The sequence below is a fragment of the Mirounga leonina genome, unplaced genomic scaffold (genome assembly GCF_011800145.1).
Source record: "Mirounga leonina isolate KUSES-001 unplaced genomic scaffold, KU_Mleo_1.0 Mir_125, whole genome shotgun sequence".
Classification (NCBI taxonomy): Eukaryota; Metazoa; Chordata; class Mammalia; order Carnivora; family Phocidae; genus Mirounga; species Mirounga leonina.
The window spans coordinates 28494941-28515989 of record NW_023270305.1 but is presented as its reverse complement, the minus strand read 5'-3'; the positions used below and the strand labels follow the sequence as shown (position 1 = coordinate 28515989).

The 21049-nt window shown below is 48.7% G+C and overlaps 1 protein-coding gene across 1 annotated transcript in view; it reads right to left on the bottom strand.

The window, feature by feature from the left end:
• The window catches only part of ACOXL (acyl-CoA oxidase like), a 322912-nt gene that overhangs the window by 52309 nt on the left and 249554 nt on the right, over positions 1–21049 (bottom strand). The window contains exons 15-16 of the mRNA XM_035001042.1: positions 20074–20161; positions 3091–3161 (exon numbers count right to left, since the gene is read on the bottom strand). Coding sequence (XP_034856933.1) covers positions 3091–3161; positions 20074–20161 — 159 coding nt within the window. The remainder of the gene's footprint in view (positions 1–3090; positions 3162–20073; positions 20162–21049) is intronic.

Genomic DNA, 21049 nt, shown 5'->3' with positions numbered 1-21049 from the left:
GGATGCTGGAAGGGTCTCTGGCGGGTCATCTAATTCATTTCCTCTTTCACCACAAGAGGACACTGGGCTAAAAGAGATAGAAGTGACCTGCCCAAGCTCACACCTGGGTTCCAGTAGCATGGGGACCAGCCTTGCGCCTGGAGGGTCAGGCCCAGGTCCTCTGTTCTGGGAGAGAGGGAAAGGGATGGCTCTGAAAGATGCTGTGGAGGATTAATCCTGTACTTCGTGAAACATGGCCGCCTCAGAGCCAAGGGAGCCACAGGCTGTGCCGCAGATCTGAGGCTGAGGAGGGAAGACGAAGACACGTGAGGTTCAGACCTGCCGGGCACGAGTGGGTGTGGGGCTGGAGCTGAGGGGTAACAGGGCTGTCCGGGGCAGTGACCGCAGAAGACCGAAGAGACTAAATGGCCAGTAGAACTAAGAACGAGTGAAGAAACAGGTACATATGGACATGAATGGGGTCACATAAGTACTTTATAGAATTGAAATCTTTTCTTTGGTTCAAATTATAGCGAAATCGCACAAAAAGGCAAACCCTAGTGACCGCTGTCTTATCCCTTGGCACGTCTTTCCTAGTCCCTCAACACGGGTGCAGTGGTGGGAAAAGTCTAAGTCAGTAACAGCCTTGACCTCTACTTGGTAGGTGAGGAAACTGAGTCATGAGGAAGCCAGCTCCCTTCCATCTCATGGTCCTCTTAACAAATGGGGTGTGTTTAGGGACAAGCCACAAGAGCGATTCTACCAGACAAGCCACAAGAGCGATTTTGTGGTTTCACTGCAGTTTGACCTCCCATGTGGCTCTGGTGTGGTGGAGGGGGTGAGGTGGTAGACTTTTCTGTGAATCTACTCATCTGGATGGAGGTCCCAGGAAGAAGCCCAGCTTGAGGCTCCAGAGACCTGGCTTTCTGTTCCCAGTTCTGCTGTCTGCTAATTAGCGGTGTGAGGGTGGGGAGTCACTTCTCCTCTCTCTTCTACTCTTCTTGGTTGTCAGATGAAGGCTCTAGATACAACAGCACTGCATGCAAATATCATTCAAAAAAAAAAAAAAAAAAACCCAGCGTATTTGGTTCAGAGCTATAGTTTTTGCCTCCAACAACTTGTCACCCAACGAAGTTGAATTAAATATTGAAGTTTGTTGCAGATCATCTTCAAAGTGAAGAGCTCAGCCCAGTAAACATATAGTAGACTGTAAGCTGGTTGTAATCAAAATGATCTCCTGTCACCCTGAGCAAGTTCTCCCACATAACATCTACAAAAATCCTGCACACCATTGTCACACCCACGTAGTGCTCTCTGATACGTGACATTAGAAACCTCAATCCCCTGAAAAAAAAAATCATAAAATAGTTTCAGTATATATGAACTGAGCACACATTTTGTTCAGTGAAACTTCTTTGATGATGCCTGTTCAAATACCTGCAAATATTGAGAAAACACCCACAGACATCGTCCTTGGCCGCCCTGGTACATTTTGCAGAAACCAACAGGGAAGACAGAAAAGACTGGATGTCCCTGGAGATCATGCACATTCCAGGACACCTCAGGCTATCTTAACCTTCCTCTGCTACCTGCACCTGCTAGTTTCTGAGTCAATGTTCCAGAGAAGCCAGGCTGGGGCAGTAGGAGAGTCAGCAGGGAGGTGAGAAACTGAGAGGAGAAGCAGGATTTGGTGGCAACTCCTTCCACCCTCTTGCTAGAGATGTAGAGAAGCTCAGAGTCACTGAGGCATCCCACGTCCCCAGCAGTACCAAGCAGCACACAGGAGTGTGTTTGGCACACAGAAGCAACACTAGACAGAATAGGAAGGAAGGGCTAAGAGGTTCTGTGCTCTTGTCACCTTGAATAGTGACCGGGGGTCAAGCAGTGAGTGTCTGGGGCCCAAGAGCCGCTTCAAGGCCACAGAAATACAGGGAGGAAAGGTCCTTGGGGAATAGGTGTCAGGTCAGGAGACTGAGAACTAACTGTGAAAAACCTCAAAATACTGAGAAAAGCTCGTGTGCATGACTTGAAGCCGTTCAAAGTCGTCGTAGCATACCCAGGACTCTGGTGGAGCAGGTCTCCCAGACAAATCCATCATTCGGTATCAGCACTTCTTTATTATAAAATTAACATCACTGAAAGCTTCGAAAAAAATAAGGCAGACCAAAAATATCACACCTTAGGCAAATGAGTTGGAAATCCCTTATAGTGACGCCCTATTTTTTCCACCCATCTCTAAAGTTGGAGGACACCTGGTATGGTGTTTAGGTAAGAGATACAGCTCCTGGACCACACGGTTTCCTGATGGTACAGAATTGAAGTGACGTCATGGAAATGCATATGTCTCAAGGTCACTCTAAGTATGGTTTCTAGGTGAAAACATGAGTCTTAGTCATTGGTGGAAAGGTGTTTGTGTGCCTTCGTGACCTGCTGGTATCCATGGCTCTCTGCCTTCCAAGGCAAAGTTTTCATTAAATTCATTCAGGCTACTGGCCAAGTTTTCTCATACTTTGGGCTCACCTGGAGGTATAACCTAAATGTAGGTTATACCACACCTGTGCCCCTTTGTCATTCAGAAGGAAATAAAACAACTGCTACCCAGAAAGAGCGAAGTTTGTCTTCCGCTCAAGGGCAAGGAATCTATGACATAAGATGCCCACTCCAGTGGTTAATCTGAACAGTCTCATTTGTGTAGCGTTCCCCACGGTGACGAAAGCGAGGATGTGGCAGACACAGAACGTATGGAATCCTTTGTCTTAATTAAAAAGTACAGCGAGAGTCATGGAATTTGGCCAAGCCTCATAAATCTGCTCAAAGAATCAAGATTCTGTCAGATAAGCTTAAATAGAACCAACGAGGCCCTCTGGAGAATTAAAGAGATTCCCTGCTAGTAGCTGACACCCACTCTCCTGTCACTTTGCTGCACCCCACGGACGGCGGTTGTGCTCATTAACCAGCAACCCTCCTACCCGCCGATGACAAGTATATCCCCGCGGAGCCCAGAACTCAGGGATGATAAATTTACTCCTGCTTGTAAAAATGAAACTCTCCTCAGGGCAATAAAAGTGCGGCGAGCCTTTAAGGAAATCAGTACTTTGTCTGGTAACCTACCTTCATGAACAAAGACTGGTCCTCTTGGTCAGGACAGCTCCTCACTGCCAGGCAGAACTGCTCTAACGTAACTGGAAGGGAAGAAACAGGAAAGGTGAATGACCTCCCTTCTGCCCCCGAGCTCCTCTGGTGTGGAGAGGAACATGGTAGTTATAACAGATACAGGGGGCATGCTACTCCCCATCTTTCCCTGGTGATGGGATAGATAGAGCTCTCCCTGTCCTCGGAGTGGGTGACTTCTGCACCACTGCGAGCTGGGATGACAACATCAGGGCACAGGGTCATGCCCATCAACCGAACTCTATCCTAGACCTCCAGGAGGTCCTGCGTTCTGCCACCAATGACCAGCTGGTCCCCCGAAGACCACACCAAATCCCTGTTTCGTGTGATCTCCATTTAGAGAACCACCTGCTTTTGTAAATTTGGCTGTGGTAGATTTTCTGTCTCAGTCTTCTGTCGTGATTCCCATGAATTTAAGGCCTCTCTTGGTGTGAACATGATAATGGTCCCCAGTGTTGACTCAAGCAAATCCCCCAAACTCCCCTACGTATTTCAAGTCACATTTCCCCAACCATCCTTCTCCAACAGAATGGCAGAGAGAAACTCAGGAAAGCTCACAAAAACAGAAAACAAGAACCTTTTAACGATCCATTTAAATTGGCCATGAAAGCTCTAGGAATATTAATTTAGACAATTTACAGAAATCACATTCCCTTTCTCTGTCACGGTGGCCTGGCTCCCATCAAAAGCCCACACAAGTGGGCACCCCCTTTTTATTTTGGTCAAACAAAACTCCAAACCACACACTGCCTTCCCTGCACACTGTTTTGACTATATTACTTCACTTTTAAAAATGCTCCCATGAGTCCCTACCACCCTCAGATTTAAATCTACTTGTTTAACAGGCATTAAGGGTTTAACTTAGTCAACCATCTAGATGAGCCTATTATTTCTAGACTCAGAGCAGTGTTCACTCTCTACCTGCCATAACCTTTCACCACCGTCTGCTGGGCACAGTCCCACCACTTGCGTTGGAGCAGAGCAAAGCCCAGCCCTCCACCGGAACCTTGCAGGCCTGCCATCCAACCGTTCAAAGTCACTGACCACCTGGGGTCCAGCCCAACCTCCACAGAGTCCACAAAAGTGGGCAGAGCTACACCCAGTCTCATGACTGAGGGAAGGCCTCATTCCATTGTTCTGACCCCAAGGATGTCTGGATGTCATGTTTACAAAGACAGATATTTTGAAGAGAATTATATCATCAAGAATGAATTTTCATCAAGCGTTGTCTGGGTAATTTTTTTGTGTTGTGTTCAATGTTACCTAATTACTTAACCTAATGTTAGGTAATTACCTAACCTGATGTTACCTAAACACAAATCTTTAGACAGTTTCTATCTATGACTAAATCACTCTATGCAGTTTTAACTTTTATCAGTTGTATCTTGTACTGATGATTTTTTCCACATCTAAATGTTTGCTCTGATCCAGTCAAAGTGTGCTCAGAACCTAGAGAGGGGTCAGGGTTGCCTGCTTTACATATATATGCCCGCCCAGTCATCAACGGGCTAAAACAAATAGTAATTACATAGAATCTTAAATTATTTTAAACAATCAAAAAATTTTACAAGAGTTAAGAGTTGAAATACAATACTTTCCCCATAAAAGGAGCTCAACAGAAACTCAGCTCGAGATAAGAACCCGGGCTAGGCTGAGTTCATACGAATGCTTTTGCTCTCACCGATTCAAAACACCCCCCACCGCCATGGAAGACTCTGGAAGCAACAACCCCTCTCCCTGAACATTGTCATCGGCTCTGTTTTGGTGTGACAAAATATTGAACTCTATTGTCTGAGGATGAATCAAGAATAATCTACAAATTCAGGTGCTAGGTTTTCTTTAGACAACCTTTTTTGAAGGTGGCTATTTCATTTGGTAAAGGTTTATGCTGTGACTTGGAATCTTCCTGAGCACAGGCCATTGGAATCTAAACCCTTGCTACTTGCTGCCTTGGGGGGCTCCTGGATTCTCGCCCTCACCTCTCCTCCTCTGTGGTGACCCCAGTGCCATACCTCCAACTGTCTATGGCTGGACTCCACTGTGACACTTAGTTGTTCACAAGACGTGGCAACCAGGCACGACAGCTGTTTCTTTGAACCAGTGGACTTCCATACCCCGCCAACCCTTCCCTGAATTTTCCCATTTCTGTGGTACTGTCATCCACCAGCCAGTAGGCCCAGATCTCTGATTCTTCCTTCCCGTCACTGAGCCTCCTAATGCTTCTTGCACAACGTCTCCCCGATGCACCCCTTTCCCACGGCCCAGGTGCCACTTTGACACTGCATAATGCTTCTGCCTCGCTCCCCAACCTGGATGCCCCGCCCCCCTCTCCTGGCCCTGTGGCCACTGCTGCGCCCACAGGAAAACTCGCACTGCCAGGGCTCTGCCCGCACCTCCTCCCCTCTGCATCTCAGCCCCTCTTCCCTGGTGCAACCCCCGCCCCCCGCCCCCCGCCGCCAGCTCCTCGCTATCATTAATCCACAGCTGGGTTCCTGGCCACACGATCCACTCTGTCTTCTTCCCATCTGCTCAAACCCTACCCTTCTGGGCGCAGCCAGTCAAGGCAAAGTCAGACAGACCTCACGCGTGGTCTTTACCGCCACTCCCAGCCACATGTTCTTGGACGAACTACATGCTCTCCCTGAGCCTCAGTTTCCTATAGTCACCTGTGGAGACCAGCGCCTGCCTTGTGGAGGTGGTGTGAGGGCGAAAGGAGTGGCCAGAGGCCAAGGCACAGTGTCAGGCACGGCATTGGCCCCCCCACTCTGCACCTCGGAGAAGCTTTCTCTTTCCCCATCACACGGACTTCTTCCCGGCTTCATACCTTGATGGGACACATTACACGCTGGCTTCTTCTCTTTAAATTGTTTTTTGGCTGATAGGTGCACACGCTGCCTTGTCTGAGGAAGGAGCCTCCAGAGACAGCCTTGTGACTTTTCCCGAACTCTGGTCTATCCCTGTCGTGTCCAACGTGCCCAAAGTCGCCACCCAGTTTTGTGGAACTGGACTGAAGGGCCCTGTGGGAACACAGGGCCCCACAGACGGAGCTTGCCCCTAACTGGCTGGCTTGAGTTCGTGAGGCCCGCACCTGTCACCCCGTCTACACAAGCAACAAGAGCCAACCTTGGCCACAGGGCACCAACAGAAGCAGAGCACACGGATTGCCCAGTTGTTTTCCCCATGCCTCAGATGTCAGTGGGACGTACGTTCTCATGCCAGCAGCGGGCCTACCACTCACCTCGCCCCACTCTGATTGCTACCAAATCCCCAAAGAAGGGAGAGGGCATAGACACAGCCAGGTCCTCTCCGCCAGGCCTGTGTGGCCACCGCACCCAGGCTACCTAACTCACCGACAAGGCCTGCTCAGAAGCATCTCGACAAGGTTCACATTTCATTCCCCTCCCGCTCCCCTCCCCGACTTTCAAATAAGAAAAAAACAAACCAAACCCTCTAAAAATGAAAGCATCTGTGGTATCTACCTTCCTCTACCCCTGCTGCTGATTCAACGGGGGCTGACTGCCTGGTGAGAATAAGGCCGGCAGCCAAACTCAAGGCTCATGGCCGCGGTGCGAGTCTCCTTCTAAGACTCTGGGTGAAATGTTTTGGATTCGACGTCTATTGTTTAAACTGCTCTTCAGTGTCCCCAGTGCAGTTCCAGCAGTGGGGGGGGGGGGGGGGGGGATACCTTATATGCTTTCGTTTTTTTTGGTTTTGGTTTGTTTTTGTCGTCCCCGGGGGGGGGGGGGGGGGGGGGGGGGGGGGGGGGGGCTTCCACCTGTCTGAGGACAGTCAAGTTCCCTTGGTTCAACCCTTCCACTCAGTGTGACAGAGATTGGCCTGACAATAGCGGGAGAACAACAGATTTTGAGATAACAAGTCGCTTTGAGGTGGGGGCGGGGGGAGCCGAGAAAAAGTGACCCGATTGAAGTAAGAAAATGAAGTAAGTTAGAAATTCAAGTAAGGAAATGAAGTAAGAAAATGGTAGTTTGGGAGACAAAACTTACAGGCCAGCATGAAATACTTCTGTCTCCCCTTGTGAATATGGGCTGCCGTGGGTTCGTAGGTGAGTCCAACAGCCTTACCCATGCAGCCATTTCTGGAAAGGTAGACAGGACTTTGCAACACGGGAGATCCCTAAAACAAGGAAATGGTTGTACCTAGAATATCTTTCATTATGACATGTTGATGCAAATAAGGGGGGAAAGTAAGACAAACCAAATGCACAATAGCATTAAACTTATGTTTCCCTTTGAAGTATGGCTGTAAGATTGAGGAACTCCTGCTAAGTTAACAGGCACAGTGACCTTAAAGATAACATCAGGGGCTGTATTGCTCAGAAATCCTATCTCGGAATATCCTTTCAGCTTCTCTCTCAATCCCCATGACAGGGTCCTGGAGAACTGGGGTCCTGCCCCAGGTGCCAAGCTTTAAAGAGACTTGCTCAGCCATCCCTCTGTCTGCAGCCTTCCCCATGGGGCAATGGGGGAGTAACTGCCTGGAGTCCACACCCCACTTCTCCAGGTACCCAGGATCCTGGGTTTATAGCTTGAGTCTCTTCCCTGGGACTGTGTGTGTATCCCTAGACTCATGGGGTGGCCAAGGAGCAGCTGTTGGCAGGGTTGGACACAGACCTGGGGCTTCTAGATTGGAGGGTCCACAGAGTGTGGGATGGATCTGGGGGTGGGAATAGTCAGGGATCTGCAGGGGGGATGCTTCTCCCCATGCTGCTGAGTTCACAAAACTTCCCAGAGTGTGAGAATTGTAGACTGGAGCCTGGCCTTCTGGATGAATGAAGCTACATTTGTTCAGGCAGGAGGACAGAGTATATTTTCTTCAACACTTTGTCAGCTTGTTTTATACACTTCCCCTGGGCCCCACACGGAGCAGGGCAGGCTTGGAGAATGAAGACCTGATGCTAAAACACAGGCTCATCCAAACCTCTTCAAAGCCAGGTGCTTCCATCTATCTCTGGAAAGAGGACACCGGTCCCAGCTGCGTCTCTCATCTGGCAGGAGAAGGAGGCTTTCACAATGAAGGAAACCAGCCTCTTCTTAGGGGCTGCAGAAATATGGAGGCTGACATCTACCCCTAAACAGAAGGTTCCACCTGGAGGAGTGTGACAGTGGAGGACCCTGGGGCCTGGGCACCGTGCTCTGGGAGTGGTGTCCTCCCTTGCTGAAGCTTCCCAGGCACCAGGGGCGGTGGGTCCCACATCTCCAGCTCAGGTCTGCCTCTCTCTGGGAGCCTTGAAGTCAGGTTCACTCGGCACCCACCCCCGAGGCTCCTGGTCAGGGGTGCCGCCCTTGCTCTATGGCACAATGTGGAGCACGCTGGTGGCTGTCCCTCAGCCCTCTCCTCTCACGTATGCGTGACAGTCTGCTCTCAGCTCACTTTGTAGAACCATCACTCCAGACCTCTGAAGTCCCCCGCCCACCTATTCATCACAACATAACAGGGAAATGTTGAAAGAGAGAGAGAGAAAAAAGAGCTTCATCTTTGCAGAAAGAACTCTACCTTTGTTTTCAGAATCAACACGGAGGGTGAGCAGGGGCTTTTAACTTCTTGGCAACTAGCAGTTGGGGCAGATCTGGCCTCTTGCCCATTGAGATGTGGTGAAGGGGCGTGGAGCTGGCCCGCAGGGGACTTCCATGCCAGGCAAGGTGCCACGGCTCCCTGCCTGGTCCCCTATCCTGTTCCGGCTCACATGATCCATTCCAGAGAGCAGGCAGAACATGGCACGTGCCCCCCGCCCCCGGCTCCGTGCCCATGTCTGGGAACACGACGGGAGCTCACAGGGCCCAAGCTCTTCTCCAGGCAGACCAGTTCTGCTTCTCTGTAACTGAGTCTCTGCCTGAGTACTGGGACCACAGCACCTCCAAAGGGACAGCCTTTGGACAGAGAGGGGGGACCTCTGCTTCTCCAGTGCAAACCCTCCTTTCAACCCTCTCGGCCACCCCCTCACTGAAGGTCTTGGTCCTCTCGCTTGCTGGTCACACTCCCATATTTTGTTCTTCATCCTCTGCTCATGCCCGCCCTGGGTCTCTTTCCCCAGTGTAACCCAGCCAGGGAAGTTTCCCTCAAGGGAGCTTGGGTGTGAGGGTCACTCTCCAGCTCTGTCCCTTCATTGGCCTCCTACTGTCTACCCAGCAAAGGCCAAGTGCTGTCACGCAGCGTTCAGCACACCCCACGACCCTCTTCAGCCCACTTTTGCAATGTTGAATTTTGTTTCCTGGCCTCTCCCCCGAACACTTCCCTTCTGGCAGAATAGAGGCCTTGCCATTCCCTGAACAAGGCCTTCACTTTGTCACCTTCATGTTTGTCCACACTGTAGCCTCCTCCCGGAATGCCCTGCCACACTTCCAACATGGGGATCCTGTTCACACTTCAAGACCCAGTACTGAGGGAACTTCTGGAAGCCATCTCAGAGTCTTGTGATGTCTGCAAGCTCCCTGTACCTCTTCTGGGCTTGTCACATTCCACCCGGCAGGGCACACGTACTCATATCTTATTCCTCCCCTACACTGAGAAGGGTCATAGATCATCCCAGCCCAAAGTCTTGCAAACAGGAGGTCCTGAAAACTCTGTAAGCAAATAAACTGCCAAGTGTTTCCCCTGCCCCCTACTCCTTTGAAATCTGTAGGAGTTGTGTCCACAGGCAACATGTCCGTTTGGCCAGGCCCTGGATGGGGACAGCAGTGGGTCCTCCCTGACATCTTGGAATCCTTGACACTAGTCTGAGCCATGGGAGTGACATGTGGATAACTGGCTACCAAGTGCTAGATGTGGGCACTTCTTGCGGGGAGCAGGGGCAGGCTGTGGGGTGGGGGGGCAAACCCTGTTTGCAGCGTGTGGGCCTCGGGAAGAAAGTGCTCCCCTCTCTCCATGCCTGTGACATCACATACCCATCTGATCTTCCTTCTTGGGGCTCTTCCCTGTGAAGCTGGTTTCAAAGGAGAGCCAGCTGTGGCCTCTGGCTCAGGTCAGGCACACAGTCACCAGAGGGAGCAAGCACACTGGTCACTAACTTCCCAGATAGAGTCCTTTCACCCTGGGGGGGGGGGGGGGGGAGCAAGTGTGGCCATTCGCTCAGCAAGACATGAAGGCTCAGCTCTTCTGGACTCCCCTCTCTGGAACCTGCAGTCTTCCTATGTGTGGGGAGGCTGCTCACCCTCAGGTGGGTGGGGCACTCTCTTGCTCATTCAGTGTGACCCTCAGCTCACCATGGCCAATGGGTGCTTATAAGGTGGACACCAGTGGTGACCACTATTGCCATAGCTTCTCCCTGGCAGAGAGCCTTCCCCCTGGGACTGCCCCTCCCACCTGCAGACCCCTTGTTGGAAAGACAACTCCGACAGTGACACTCAGCTGGAAGGTCACACTCCCCCCCCCCCCCCACACTGATCCATGAAGAGGAGTTGACCAGTTTTGGAAAACCAAGAGCTGTGGACTCCAGATATAGCATTTAAATCAGGAAGATAATGGACATGACAGCCGTGAGCAATCATCTGGGGTGCGGCATCAACCCGGATGTTCTATTTTGAAGGGCTCGCTTCTCAATTTAACATAATGCTATGCTCAGGACTTGGGTATCTCTATGTCCTCAGGCCTCTCTGCCATTCCCCATCATGGTGGCTTACTCACAGGCCCCAGGTTCCCTCATGCTGCACACGTCCAGGCTGGATTTGGTCCTATTCTCTCCACCTTGGTGCCAGAACCAGCCCAGCCCACCCCATATCACCCTTAGCGCTTCCTCCCACCTCAGCCTTCACCTCCCATCACTCTCAAGGTCCTGTAGATTCCTGTAATGTCTCCAGAATGGCCTCCCCCCACCCCCAGTCCTGCCACCACCGTTTCTCAGCTTGTATCCTCATAGATGCGTGCTGGACAGCCTGGCCTGGCCTCCCTGGATCACAATTCATGTCCACATCACAGCCGCAAATGCTTCCTACAGCCCCAATCTGGTCATGCCTTCCCTTGTTCCAGATCTTTCCCAGAGCCTTGCTGACTGTGGAGGTGGACAGTGAAAGCTCCCAGACGAGGCTCACAAAGGCCTGTGGGATCCTGACTCTTGTTCCCTACGTGCGCCCTGCCCTTCAGACACACCATACCACAAGTGCTTTCTCAAATCATCCATGAATTTCACACCACCCATTCTGCTCTTCCTTCTGCTTATAATGCCCTTTCCACCTTTGTAATATAGGTAAATCTTACCCATCCTTGCTGGCTGCCTCGCCGAGCACTTAATGGGGAGCCACATGAACCCCATACTTAAGTCTCTCCCAAGTTCTCCCAGAGCATCTGGTCTATGGAAACTGTCATCCAGCTTTGACTAATGCTCCTTGAAAGCAGGGGTCATTCCTTACTGGATCTTTCATCCCCAGAACTTTACACAGTTCCCAGCCCATTTCAACACATGCTTGTTGGACGAGGATGGGTGAATAAGGGAGTGAAGGAAGAGTGCTCTACATCCGAACTGTTTCTGAAGGACAACTGAATAGATGCTGGACTCAGGTGGGGCAGGACCAGATTTTAAATGCTTGTTCTCCATGGGGCAATCAGAGTTTGAGAGACGAAGCAAGCTTCAGCTTCCATGGGACATCCCACCATTTTGTCCCACAATCCGACGCAATACCTCGATCCTATCCCTTAGGACTGACACAGTCTTCATGTTCCTTGCAAGAACAATCAAAGCAAACTGAAGTCAAGTGCTCACAGCTGTAATTGGTCCTGCACGGCTGGGACTTGAGGCACCTCTGGTGCAGAGATCAGAACCCGAGTGTCTCCTTAATTAACTGCTGACAAAAGCTTTTTGTGGCAATTATCAGAAAAATTCAACCACCCTGTCCATGGCCCAGAATGGGTTTGCATAAAATTTAATTTTCTTAAACTTCTCAGGAATGAAGAACTATCAAATGTGCACAAGACCAGGAACTCTAATGTTCACTGCATCCAGAAACTGCATTACATATTAAGAAACGGCTATTTCTAACACTATAAAAAGTCATTTTTTCTGCCAGGTTATGTTTTTGTGAACAGCTTACTTTCTGGTTCATGTACTTGGACCCTCACGATCACAGCAGTAGGAGGTTAGACATGAGCTCTACCACACGAGCTTTTTGCTACACTCTCGGGCACAGAGCACTTTCCCCCATAATTAGAGAAATCTGTGGGAATTTCTTTATTTTCCAGGCTTCCATTAAGAGAGAATTTCCAAGGGATTTTTCAGCGGAAAAAAAAAAATCACAATAAACAGCTTCCTCCATCTCTACTTACCCTGATGTTAAATAAACTTCCCCTGTTGAGTTTTCAATACCCATTTTGATACAGCAAATCAGGGGACCTACATGTTAGTAAAGGAAGGGGACGAAAACCTTCCTGTTAGTTATCTTGTGGTCACTTTCCTATCTAATACTCTAGGCCACTTTAAGTGTATATTTAAACTTGTTACTTGATTATATCTCAGAGGATCGAATGATGCTTTTTTTTTTTTTTTTTTCCTTTTTGGTTCTCACATTACTGAGTAAAAGCCATCATTTTCAAGTTCGTAGAGCATTATGTTTTCTCTGCAAATAAAATCCCATAACTCTCAAGCAAAGAGAGAGGTATATTCATAAAGAGGAGACAGAGCCCTATTTTTCCTCCTGACATTTGGGATCTAAGATAGGTTAAAAATGATGCTTTTATCTTTGGTGATTTATCAAACTCCAGATTTCATAAAAGATAAACAGATGCCCTAAAGAAAGGATATATCATCTTAATGTTTCATTGTGACACTTCCGGTATCTGAAGAGCATGTATATTAAAGATCTCCCCTCCAAAAACTCAATAGTTCCTATGATTTACAGAGTCATTTCTTGTTTTTAAAACACACTGAAGTGAGAACAGGCCAGGAGACACCTTAAAAAAAAAATGGTCACATTTGAAACATACAGATTATTTATAGACAAAAAAACTGAGAGCTGAAAGAAAATCTGGTTATCAACAGACAGTTGCTTTTTCTATGTTTTTTTCTGAGTTCATTTTGGTTTTTGTGTGGGTGGCTCATGTGAACTCAAAGGTTATTTGCTAAATGTTTTGTGAGACTAGAACATGTTGTCCTTTAAAATCTAAATTTAAATTTGTTTGTTGCAAATATGTTTAGCTTTAGAATATGGGATATGGGATCATGTTTTTAAAATAGAAAATCATACCTAGACTTGCTATGACAAGACAAGAGTTCCAATGCTCCTATTTTTAATTCACAATTTAGAAGGTATTATTCTTAATCATATTCCTAGCGGGAAAACTCACAGTACAGAGTTCATCAGTAAAAAAAAAAAATTTGTTTCTTTTTTACTTCTGTGTTGCTTTCACCTGCCAGCATGGGTACTGATTAATCTCATTTTGAAACTACTTAGGTGCCAGGAGCTGTAAAATCAGTGTGGACTGCAGATCACATCTTTGCAGTACAAATATAAGGTACATTTTTCAATCACACAATGGGGAATAAAGGAGAACACCCCAAGTTTGGGGGGTGCTCCTTTTTTCTGCCTCTTTAGCAATACTGAGCAACCAGGTTCAGATCCAACCAGCAGTTCTGGGCCCCACAAGGTGGGCAGATGGCAGCAGTCAACTGGGATTTCAATCCTCCTTCTGCTGTGTGACACTGGGCAACTTACTTAATCTCTCTGTGCTTAGCTTCCTCAGGTGGAAATTGGATAGACAGTGGCCCCTTCCTCACTGCCTTGGTGGGGGATTAAAGGATACTCCCTCCCCCACTTTTTGCACAGGGCTTGATACACTGAGTCCTCCCCAGGTGTTAGCTGCCCTCATGATTACAGGGCCCTAGTGCTTCCTCACGTGATTTTTCATTTCATCCTCACAGAACACCGGTGAGTTGGAAAATATAAGATGCACTATTCGGAGACAAACACGGTTAAGAGTAGTGTAAACCAGTACAGGCCGACTTTCATGTAGGAAAGTGTGTGTTCAATAAATACACAAAGAGAAATCTCCAAAAGTTCAAGAAGGCTGTAACTCCCAGCCTCTGGTGTTTATCTGTAGGAAGGAAAGCCCTCGGAACGTTGGTAGTGGGAGGGTTTTCCTCAAAATCTGATGCCTAGAAAGCTTTTCCGAGCAAAGCTTTAGGGTTAGCCAGCTTGAGGGTGAAGCCCTTGGTTGGATGCGATCCTCGGCAATTGATTCCTCCACTGAGCCTGTTTCTCAACGGGCTTTGTGAGCTTGTTGTGGAGACCGAAGACATGACATGGGTCTGGCCCAGGGGAAACCCTCCACAGATGGGGGCTGCAGTGATCATTACAGTCAGCCGAGATACTGGGGCTCTAGGGATAAGTGACATTTTCTTAGCATCTGGGTCAAGGACCACAGCTAAATTCTGTTCTTAACAGTCTCCTCCACAGAGCAGGTATCATGCAGGAGTTAGACTTTGCTTTTTCCACTTGTCCCCTTCTTCCCAGAGCAACAGAACTCTCGGGTCATTTGTCACAAAAGTTTCATACACTGCCACCTCCTTCAGAGACTGAGTTGGCAGAGTCCTCTCAAGACAGCTTTCTTAGTGACACACTCCCAGTGGGGTGATTAGGGGCCTCAGGGGCCCAGAGGCCAGTGTGATGGCATTTCTTGGGGGAACAGTACTTGGGGTCTTTGGGTTGGGCTGACCCAATCTGCAAGTTTACCCATGTGACCACAGGGAGAAGACGAGGCTCCGGGGGAGAAACCCCAGCATTATGATGACAGGAGCAACCTTCCTGATGCTGGAGAAGGGCTCTTCTGTAGACTCACGCCTGGAAAGCCTGGGAGCCACACTGTGTCTCACCCACTTTCCCAGAAGGGGAAAGGCTAGGAATGTGGTACAATGTTGGGCGGTCTGCAATGTAGAACTTTCTCTTCCTGTGTCCGTTTGCTCATGAAGCGATGCTGCACGCTCTGCCAAGGGTTGGCATGCAACAACGCTTCCAGTGCAGTCACATTTCTTCTTTTCTTTTTAGAAAAGATGGTAAGAGCCACTATCTGCATTAGCCCAAGGTACCCCTACGCTCCTACTTAAAACAGTCTCCATTTCTTCGGGTGTCTCCCTCAGCAGGAGCCTCCACTCTCATCTCTGTCCCTTGGAACAATCTTGTGTAAGCGCAGGGAAGGCGAGTCCACCTCTTGGCATTCCAGACGGCCCCTCGCTGCTGTCCCAGACTTCAGGCTTTAGGGACCCAGCAACTCCTGCAGAGGACTGGAACAGTCACATGGGCTCTCCCAGGTGTCTTGCACTCTGAAATGAGGACCCTCAACTCCCCGCTGCACATTTTGCTCTCAGGAACGAATGGGTCTGAGGTTCAGCCATGTGACCAGGATAGAGGTAGCAAAGCTGGAGATGGTCTTTCTCTTCCGCCTTGGGGCCTCCAAGATGCTGCTACAAATCGTGCCTGTCCATTCTTGGCTCTCTAGACCCCCTGTCCTGCTTCTACCACCCACATAGTTAACAGGTGCTAGACAAAGAGGAAGGTCAGCATCAGGGGCAGCAGTACCCAAAGCTCCTCCCTCCCACCCCAGACCACCTGTCAGGGCACGCTGGGGCTGCTTCTAAATCTCGTCCCACTCAGCAGAGGGTCCCCATGGGAAAAGAAGGCACACAGGTTGTCTCAGCCAACACAATACCTGTGGTACCTACCCTCCTTCCCCACCTGCCAGACCTCCATCTCCAGCAACAACAGCAAAACACACTGAAGAAATCTGTATTCAAATGAGATGTGTTGACTTTCGACTTCGGTTCCACCCCAGAGGGCAGGTTTGCTCTTCAAGTGCAGAGGATTTAGAGTCTTGGGGCACTTCTGTAGTGGAGTGTAAGGGGAGGGGGGTGACGAGGCCCTAAATTCATGCGAGACTCCTGGATGAAGTTATGGCATTTTATTTTTCTGAGCTTGAATAGCGAAATGCACGTTCATTGAAGTGGTAAGTATATTCCCAAAGTTCCCTGGAAGATGAATGCCAAAGCTAAAACAAAATCGAGGTGAATGTAGTTTGTTTAAAGAATAGCCCCATTAACAATGGGGGCGAAAACCCCGGTCACATGAAGGATACTGGAGTAAGCACTCACGGATAAAATACAGCAAGAATGCTGTAATAACACATATGATCACATTTTTATTAACAAAGAAAGTCTGGTTTGGAAACAAATCGTCCCTGAGAGGAGTCTGAAATTAATCCTCTGATAGGCAGAAAACCACACTACTTACATATTCTAATCGTAATTACAATGTGCTCTTAATGCGAACATTCTAGATTATTAGTCACTTTATTAAGAACCAGAGAAGGGACTTCTGCAGCATAATGAGAGCACCTTTCAAGCTCAGAGGAGGGAAAAACCAAGAGACAGTTCTACATGGAGCTGGAGAATTGTGGATGTAATTTATTTAATAAAAGTGCTTAGTTTCTCTTTTTTATTTAGGAATTGGCACACCCTTAGGGGTTCAGACAGCACTGTGCTTCTGAGCTGCTCTTTCTAGGGCAAGATAAAAATGTGGATCACAGAAAAATAACAATTTATCATTGTAATGGTTACATCCCACTTCAGAAACCACTAGAGACTGCTTAACATTTTTATTTCAAACATGGTTTTCCCGAGTCTTCAGGTGACAACGGATACTGATGCCAAAAGGCTTTTTGTCCATTTTTTCCTAATAAAAATGGCTAGATTCTGAGTTCATTTTCATCTGGGGTGACATTAAGGTCTGCGCTTTCGCGGACTGATCCTTCCCTTCCCTCCTTTGTGCTCTTTCTTTGAAAGTCTCCAAAGGCAACATCTGGGCCCAGTCACCGAAGACAGATGGGCTCCTTCTACTGCTTCTCCCATCCCCTGGGGACCTCTGGTAGCAGCACAGCATGCTATTTAAATGTAACGATACGCTGACGGGATTGTCCCTGCGCAGTGTGTGCTTGGTGCGCTCCTACCATGAGAACCCATTTTGTATCTGTTCAAACCTCCTCATTACGACGGCTTTCTCGATCTCAAAACATTCCTGGGATTTCTAGATGCTGTCATTGAGCTAATTCTTCTTATTTTTTCTTCTGTGACTTTCTACAGCCAAATTGTCTTCCTCTGACACTGAAGGGGGCCAATTTCCTGAAAATAATCACTTTTGCTGCTGTTGTTATTAACGGGTAAAAGGTAGGGAATCCATTCGGATTTCTTCTGTGCTGTGGCAATAGTAAATCTTTGATGTTTCCTGCCCATGTTAAGACTTCCTACACTGGAACCTAACTTGCTTAATCGTTCTCTTGTTCTTACGCTTTAAGAAACAAGGATCTAAATGTTCCACTTGGGTAGTGGGAACTAAGGACTTTGTAGAGTAGTAATTAACAGTAATAAAAAATTTTTATTGAACCCTAACTATGGATCAGATGCTAAGGTAAGGGCTTTCAAGTGTAGTCTCAATAGCCCCATGAGGTAAATATCACATTATCTCCATTTTATAAACAAAGATGAGACGAAAGCTCAGAGAGGTTAATCACTCACAGTCACACAGCAGATAGAGGTAAACAAATCCTCTGCATTCAGTTAACCGGACTCTGGAGCCGGAGTTCTCAACCCTCACACTAAACTTAATTTTGCTCTCAACAGATGGGATGAGTGGTTCAAGGCGTAATGGTCAGTGTTTCCAAGGCAAAGGCGTGTGAGTTCAGGGATTCTTTGATGCCCCCCTCCAAATTTACTCTCACATCCTAATGTTTAGAAATGTGCCACCTGGAGTCCACGTGGTTCCTGCTCGTGTCCTGGGAAGGGTAGTATCTGGGGTCAGTACACAGAGGAGCAACGGGAGGAGCCCGGGTGCTGGGGCCACAGACAGCCCTGAGAGTGGAGCCACACATGTCTACACAGAGTGAAGAAGAAGGCCTGGGACGTAACTGCCTTCATTAAAGGTGCCTCGTGTGCTGCTTTATATCCCAGGTAAGTTTTAGCCTGATCAACAAATCTGAAAAAAAATACCCTACCAACAGAAGAGGGGTAGAGGTGGTTTGCAAAAATTTCTCAGGGGCTGAGGTTGGTGCTGAGCACACCAAGACAGTCCAGGAAGCAGACAGCCTTTGGGCTCCAGGACCCAGCCTCTGTGGCAGGCAGGCCAGCATGGACGCTCAGATGCTCCTCCAAGAGCTGTCCAAACAGTCCAACCTTTTGCAACGTTCTGACTATCCCTGAATTCCATGTGGAGAGTTCCCCACAGGATGGAGCGTGTACGAATGATTCAGCAGTTGGGTTTTCATTTGTGTTGAATAAACTGGCATTTTGGTTTATACAGCTGTCACCTTTGAGTTTGATTAAGGTAAGTCAGTTCCCCAGAGCCTCATATACTGTGGGTGTGCAGACAAATTAAAATTTCTGGATCCACAGATGAGGGAACTCAATCCTGTGCCTTAATGACCTGTGGGGAGGGAATCTTTTGCCCTCCCTCAGCCCCTCTCAGCCCCACGCTGTGCTCCTCCATTCCCTCCCCGGGGACAAGGGGGAAATCAATCCAAATCTAGGGTGCTAATGAGGCCGTGGTTATGACGGAATGTGGTCACTGTGGAAAAAGGCTGCTCCCTGGGTGTGGTGTCCTCAGGCCCCATGAGGAACCCATGCTCTGGGCATATTCACTTGTGCATTCTCATTCCTCTCCATACTCTTGAGCCCTGTGTCATGAAGCTCACCAAGGTCCCAAGCACTGGATTGCGCCTTGAGGGAGAGAAGAGGCCAGGCTCGGTCTGTTCACCCCAGTCTGGCTCTTGTCAGCTTGCAGGGAGGGCAGCCTCCGATTATTAGTCACTGGGCAGCCCCACAGTGACTAATAATGTGGTGCTCTGCTCTTCTGGTACTGCCTGGTTGGGGAGGGAGGGTGGTGGCCAGGCTGTGAGGTCGGGTGGGATGCAGGCACTCCCGGGTTGCTGGCTTGACTCTTAACAGAACCCATCCAGGAATTCCACCCCACGAGATGGTGCCTGAGGACACACCAGGACTGGGAGGCGGGCCCCGGAGCTGTGGTGGTGACCAAACCGGACCCTGCCTTCCCAGGGCCAGCTGTGTACTTGGTGGGACGGCAAACCCCACACAACAAACAAACACAGTGAGAGCCTTTTTAAGACCACCCCCCCCGAGGTAAGAGGATATGATGAATGTACGAATGATTCTTGAGGCTAACAAATTTTTCAAGAATAAATTGCCGTATCTTGATGGATCTTACTCTGTTTTCAAAGTTTCATTTTATTTTCTGTGATTTGGGTTTGTTGGGATCAAAATGGATGCTCAACCTCAGTGCCGGCGCTCCTGACATCGAGGCAGGGTAACTCTTTGCTGGGGTGCTGTCCGCGGCCTGTGCGGTGTTTAGCAGCGTTCCTGGCCTATACCCACTAGCAACCCCTGCTTGGTTGTGGCAACAGAAAATGTCTCCAGATGTCGCTAAATGTTCCCAGGAGGGCACAGTCGCCTCTGGTTGAGAGGCACCACTTTAAAAGGCTGAACTGGGTTCTCGCTAATTCGAGGATTAGGTTGACGTAGTGAGTTGCGGTACTTGAAATTCTGCAGGCAGCGATCCTATTAAAGCACCCTCCCTTTAGCTGTGCGTGCACCCTCCGTTTTGTTTACGTGGGAATGGCAGTCCCTGTTGGGCAGAGGGCCACAGCTGAGGGGCCCGCCGTTTGCCAGCTGGCTTCTATCAAACCTGTGCTGTTGGCAACCGTCAGGTTGTGTTGGATGCACTGTTCCCGGAGTTTAGTGTTGGGTTTTGTGGGTGTCGTTTGGTCAGTGTTCCTGGTAAGTTGGAGGTTAAGTTATTTCGGGGCCTTACATTCAACGTGAGGGCTGGTGTGGGGACTGTCCTTTGACTGCAGTCTTATTCCCAGGTACCCTGCAGCCCCCAGAGCCTCCCAGTTATAAATATTCAACAAGAGCCAACTCACCTCTATGGATGTGTGCCAGAGACAGGGAGGCAACATGATGAAGACACGAGTTCCAGGCACTGAAAAAGTCCTCTTTCTTGGTCATCACCTGTCAAGTGGACAGAATAGAAATAACCACCGATGATCTTCTCGGAGAACAGAGCTTAGAAACAAGGTAGATGGCAAATTTGCACATTTTTAATACCACCTTAAGCCTGGGTAACTTGCAAGGCTGGCCTCCGTGACCCACAGAAGTTATTTGTTGATGAAGAAATGCCATCAGTGTACTGTGAGTCCAGCTTCTATGTTTGTAGGAATTCCTCACACAGAGCAAACGTGGCCACTACCAGCTGCCGACTCTGGAGATGGAACAGGCGTCCAGGAAACAATGTGAAGGGGAGAGTGCAAGCATTGATAAAGCGACACTGTGTTAACTGGGTCGCTCGCTGCCTGAGGAATTGGGAATAACAGAACGAACTGCGTAAGTCTAATCTGCAGCAAAACGAACCTGCCTTCCCTCCCGCCTTCCTTTTGTTGTAGGCAGGTACTTCCATTCGTTCTCAAGTTGTTTCTTGAATGCCTGTTAGGTCTCCAGAACTGGCATTTGGCCGTGGCCAGGTGTGATGTGTGTGAGGGGCCCCCAGGAGCGTGGAACCTGCATGCACAGCACCTCCACATCATCCATCCCTTCAGCTGGTATACCCTATGGAAGGTGATCTTTCAATCACACCAACCAAGGGAGTTGTTTTACTTTGTTCTTTGCTTTGTTTTGTTGTTGTTGTTGTTGTTGTTGCTGTTTTTTAGTTGGCGAGGAGTGAGGAAATAGAACCAGAAGAAGATAAGAATGAAGAAAATACACAAAGAGAAAGATGCCGAATCACGAAGCTGGCAGTTAGTCATTTACGTGGAGCTAAGAGCAGATTCTTATCTGACCAGAGAAGAGTGTTAAATTTGTCACTTCTGACTTTTCTTTGTTTCTTCTTGCCTTTTCTTTTTT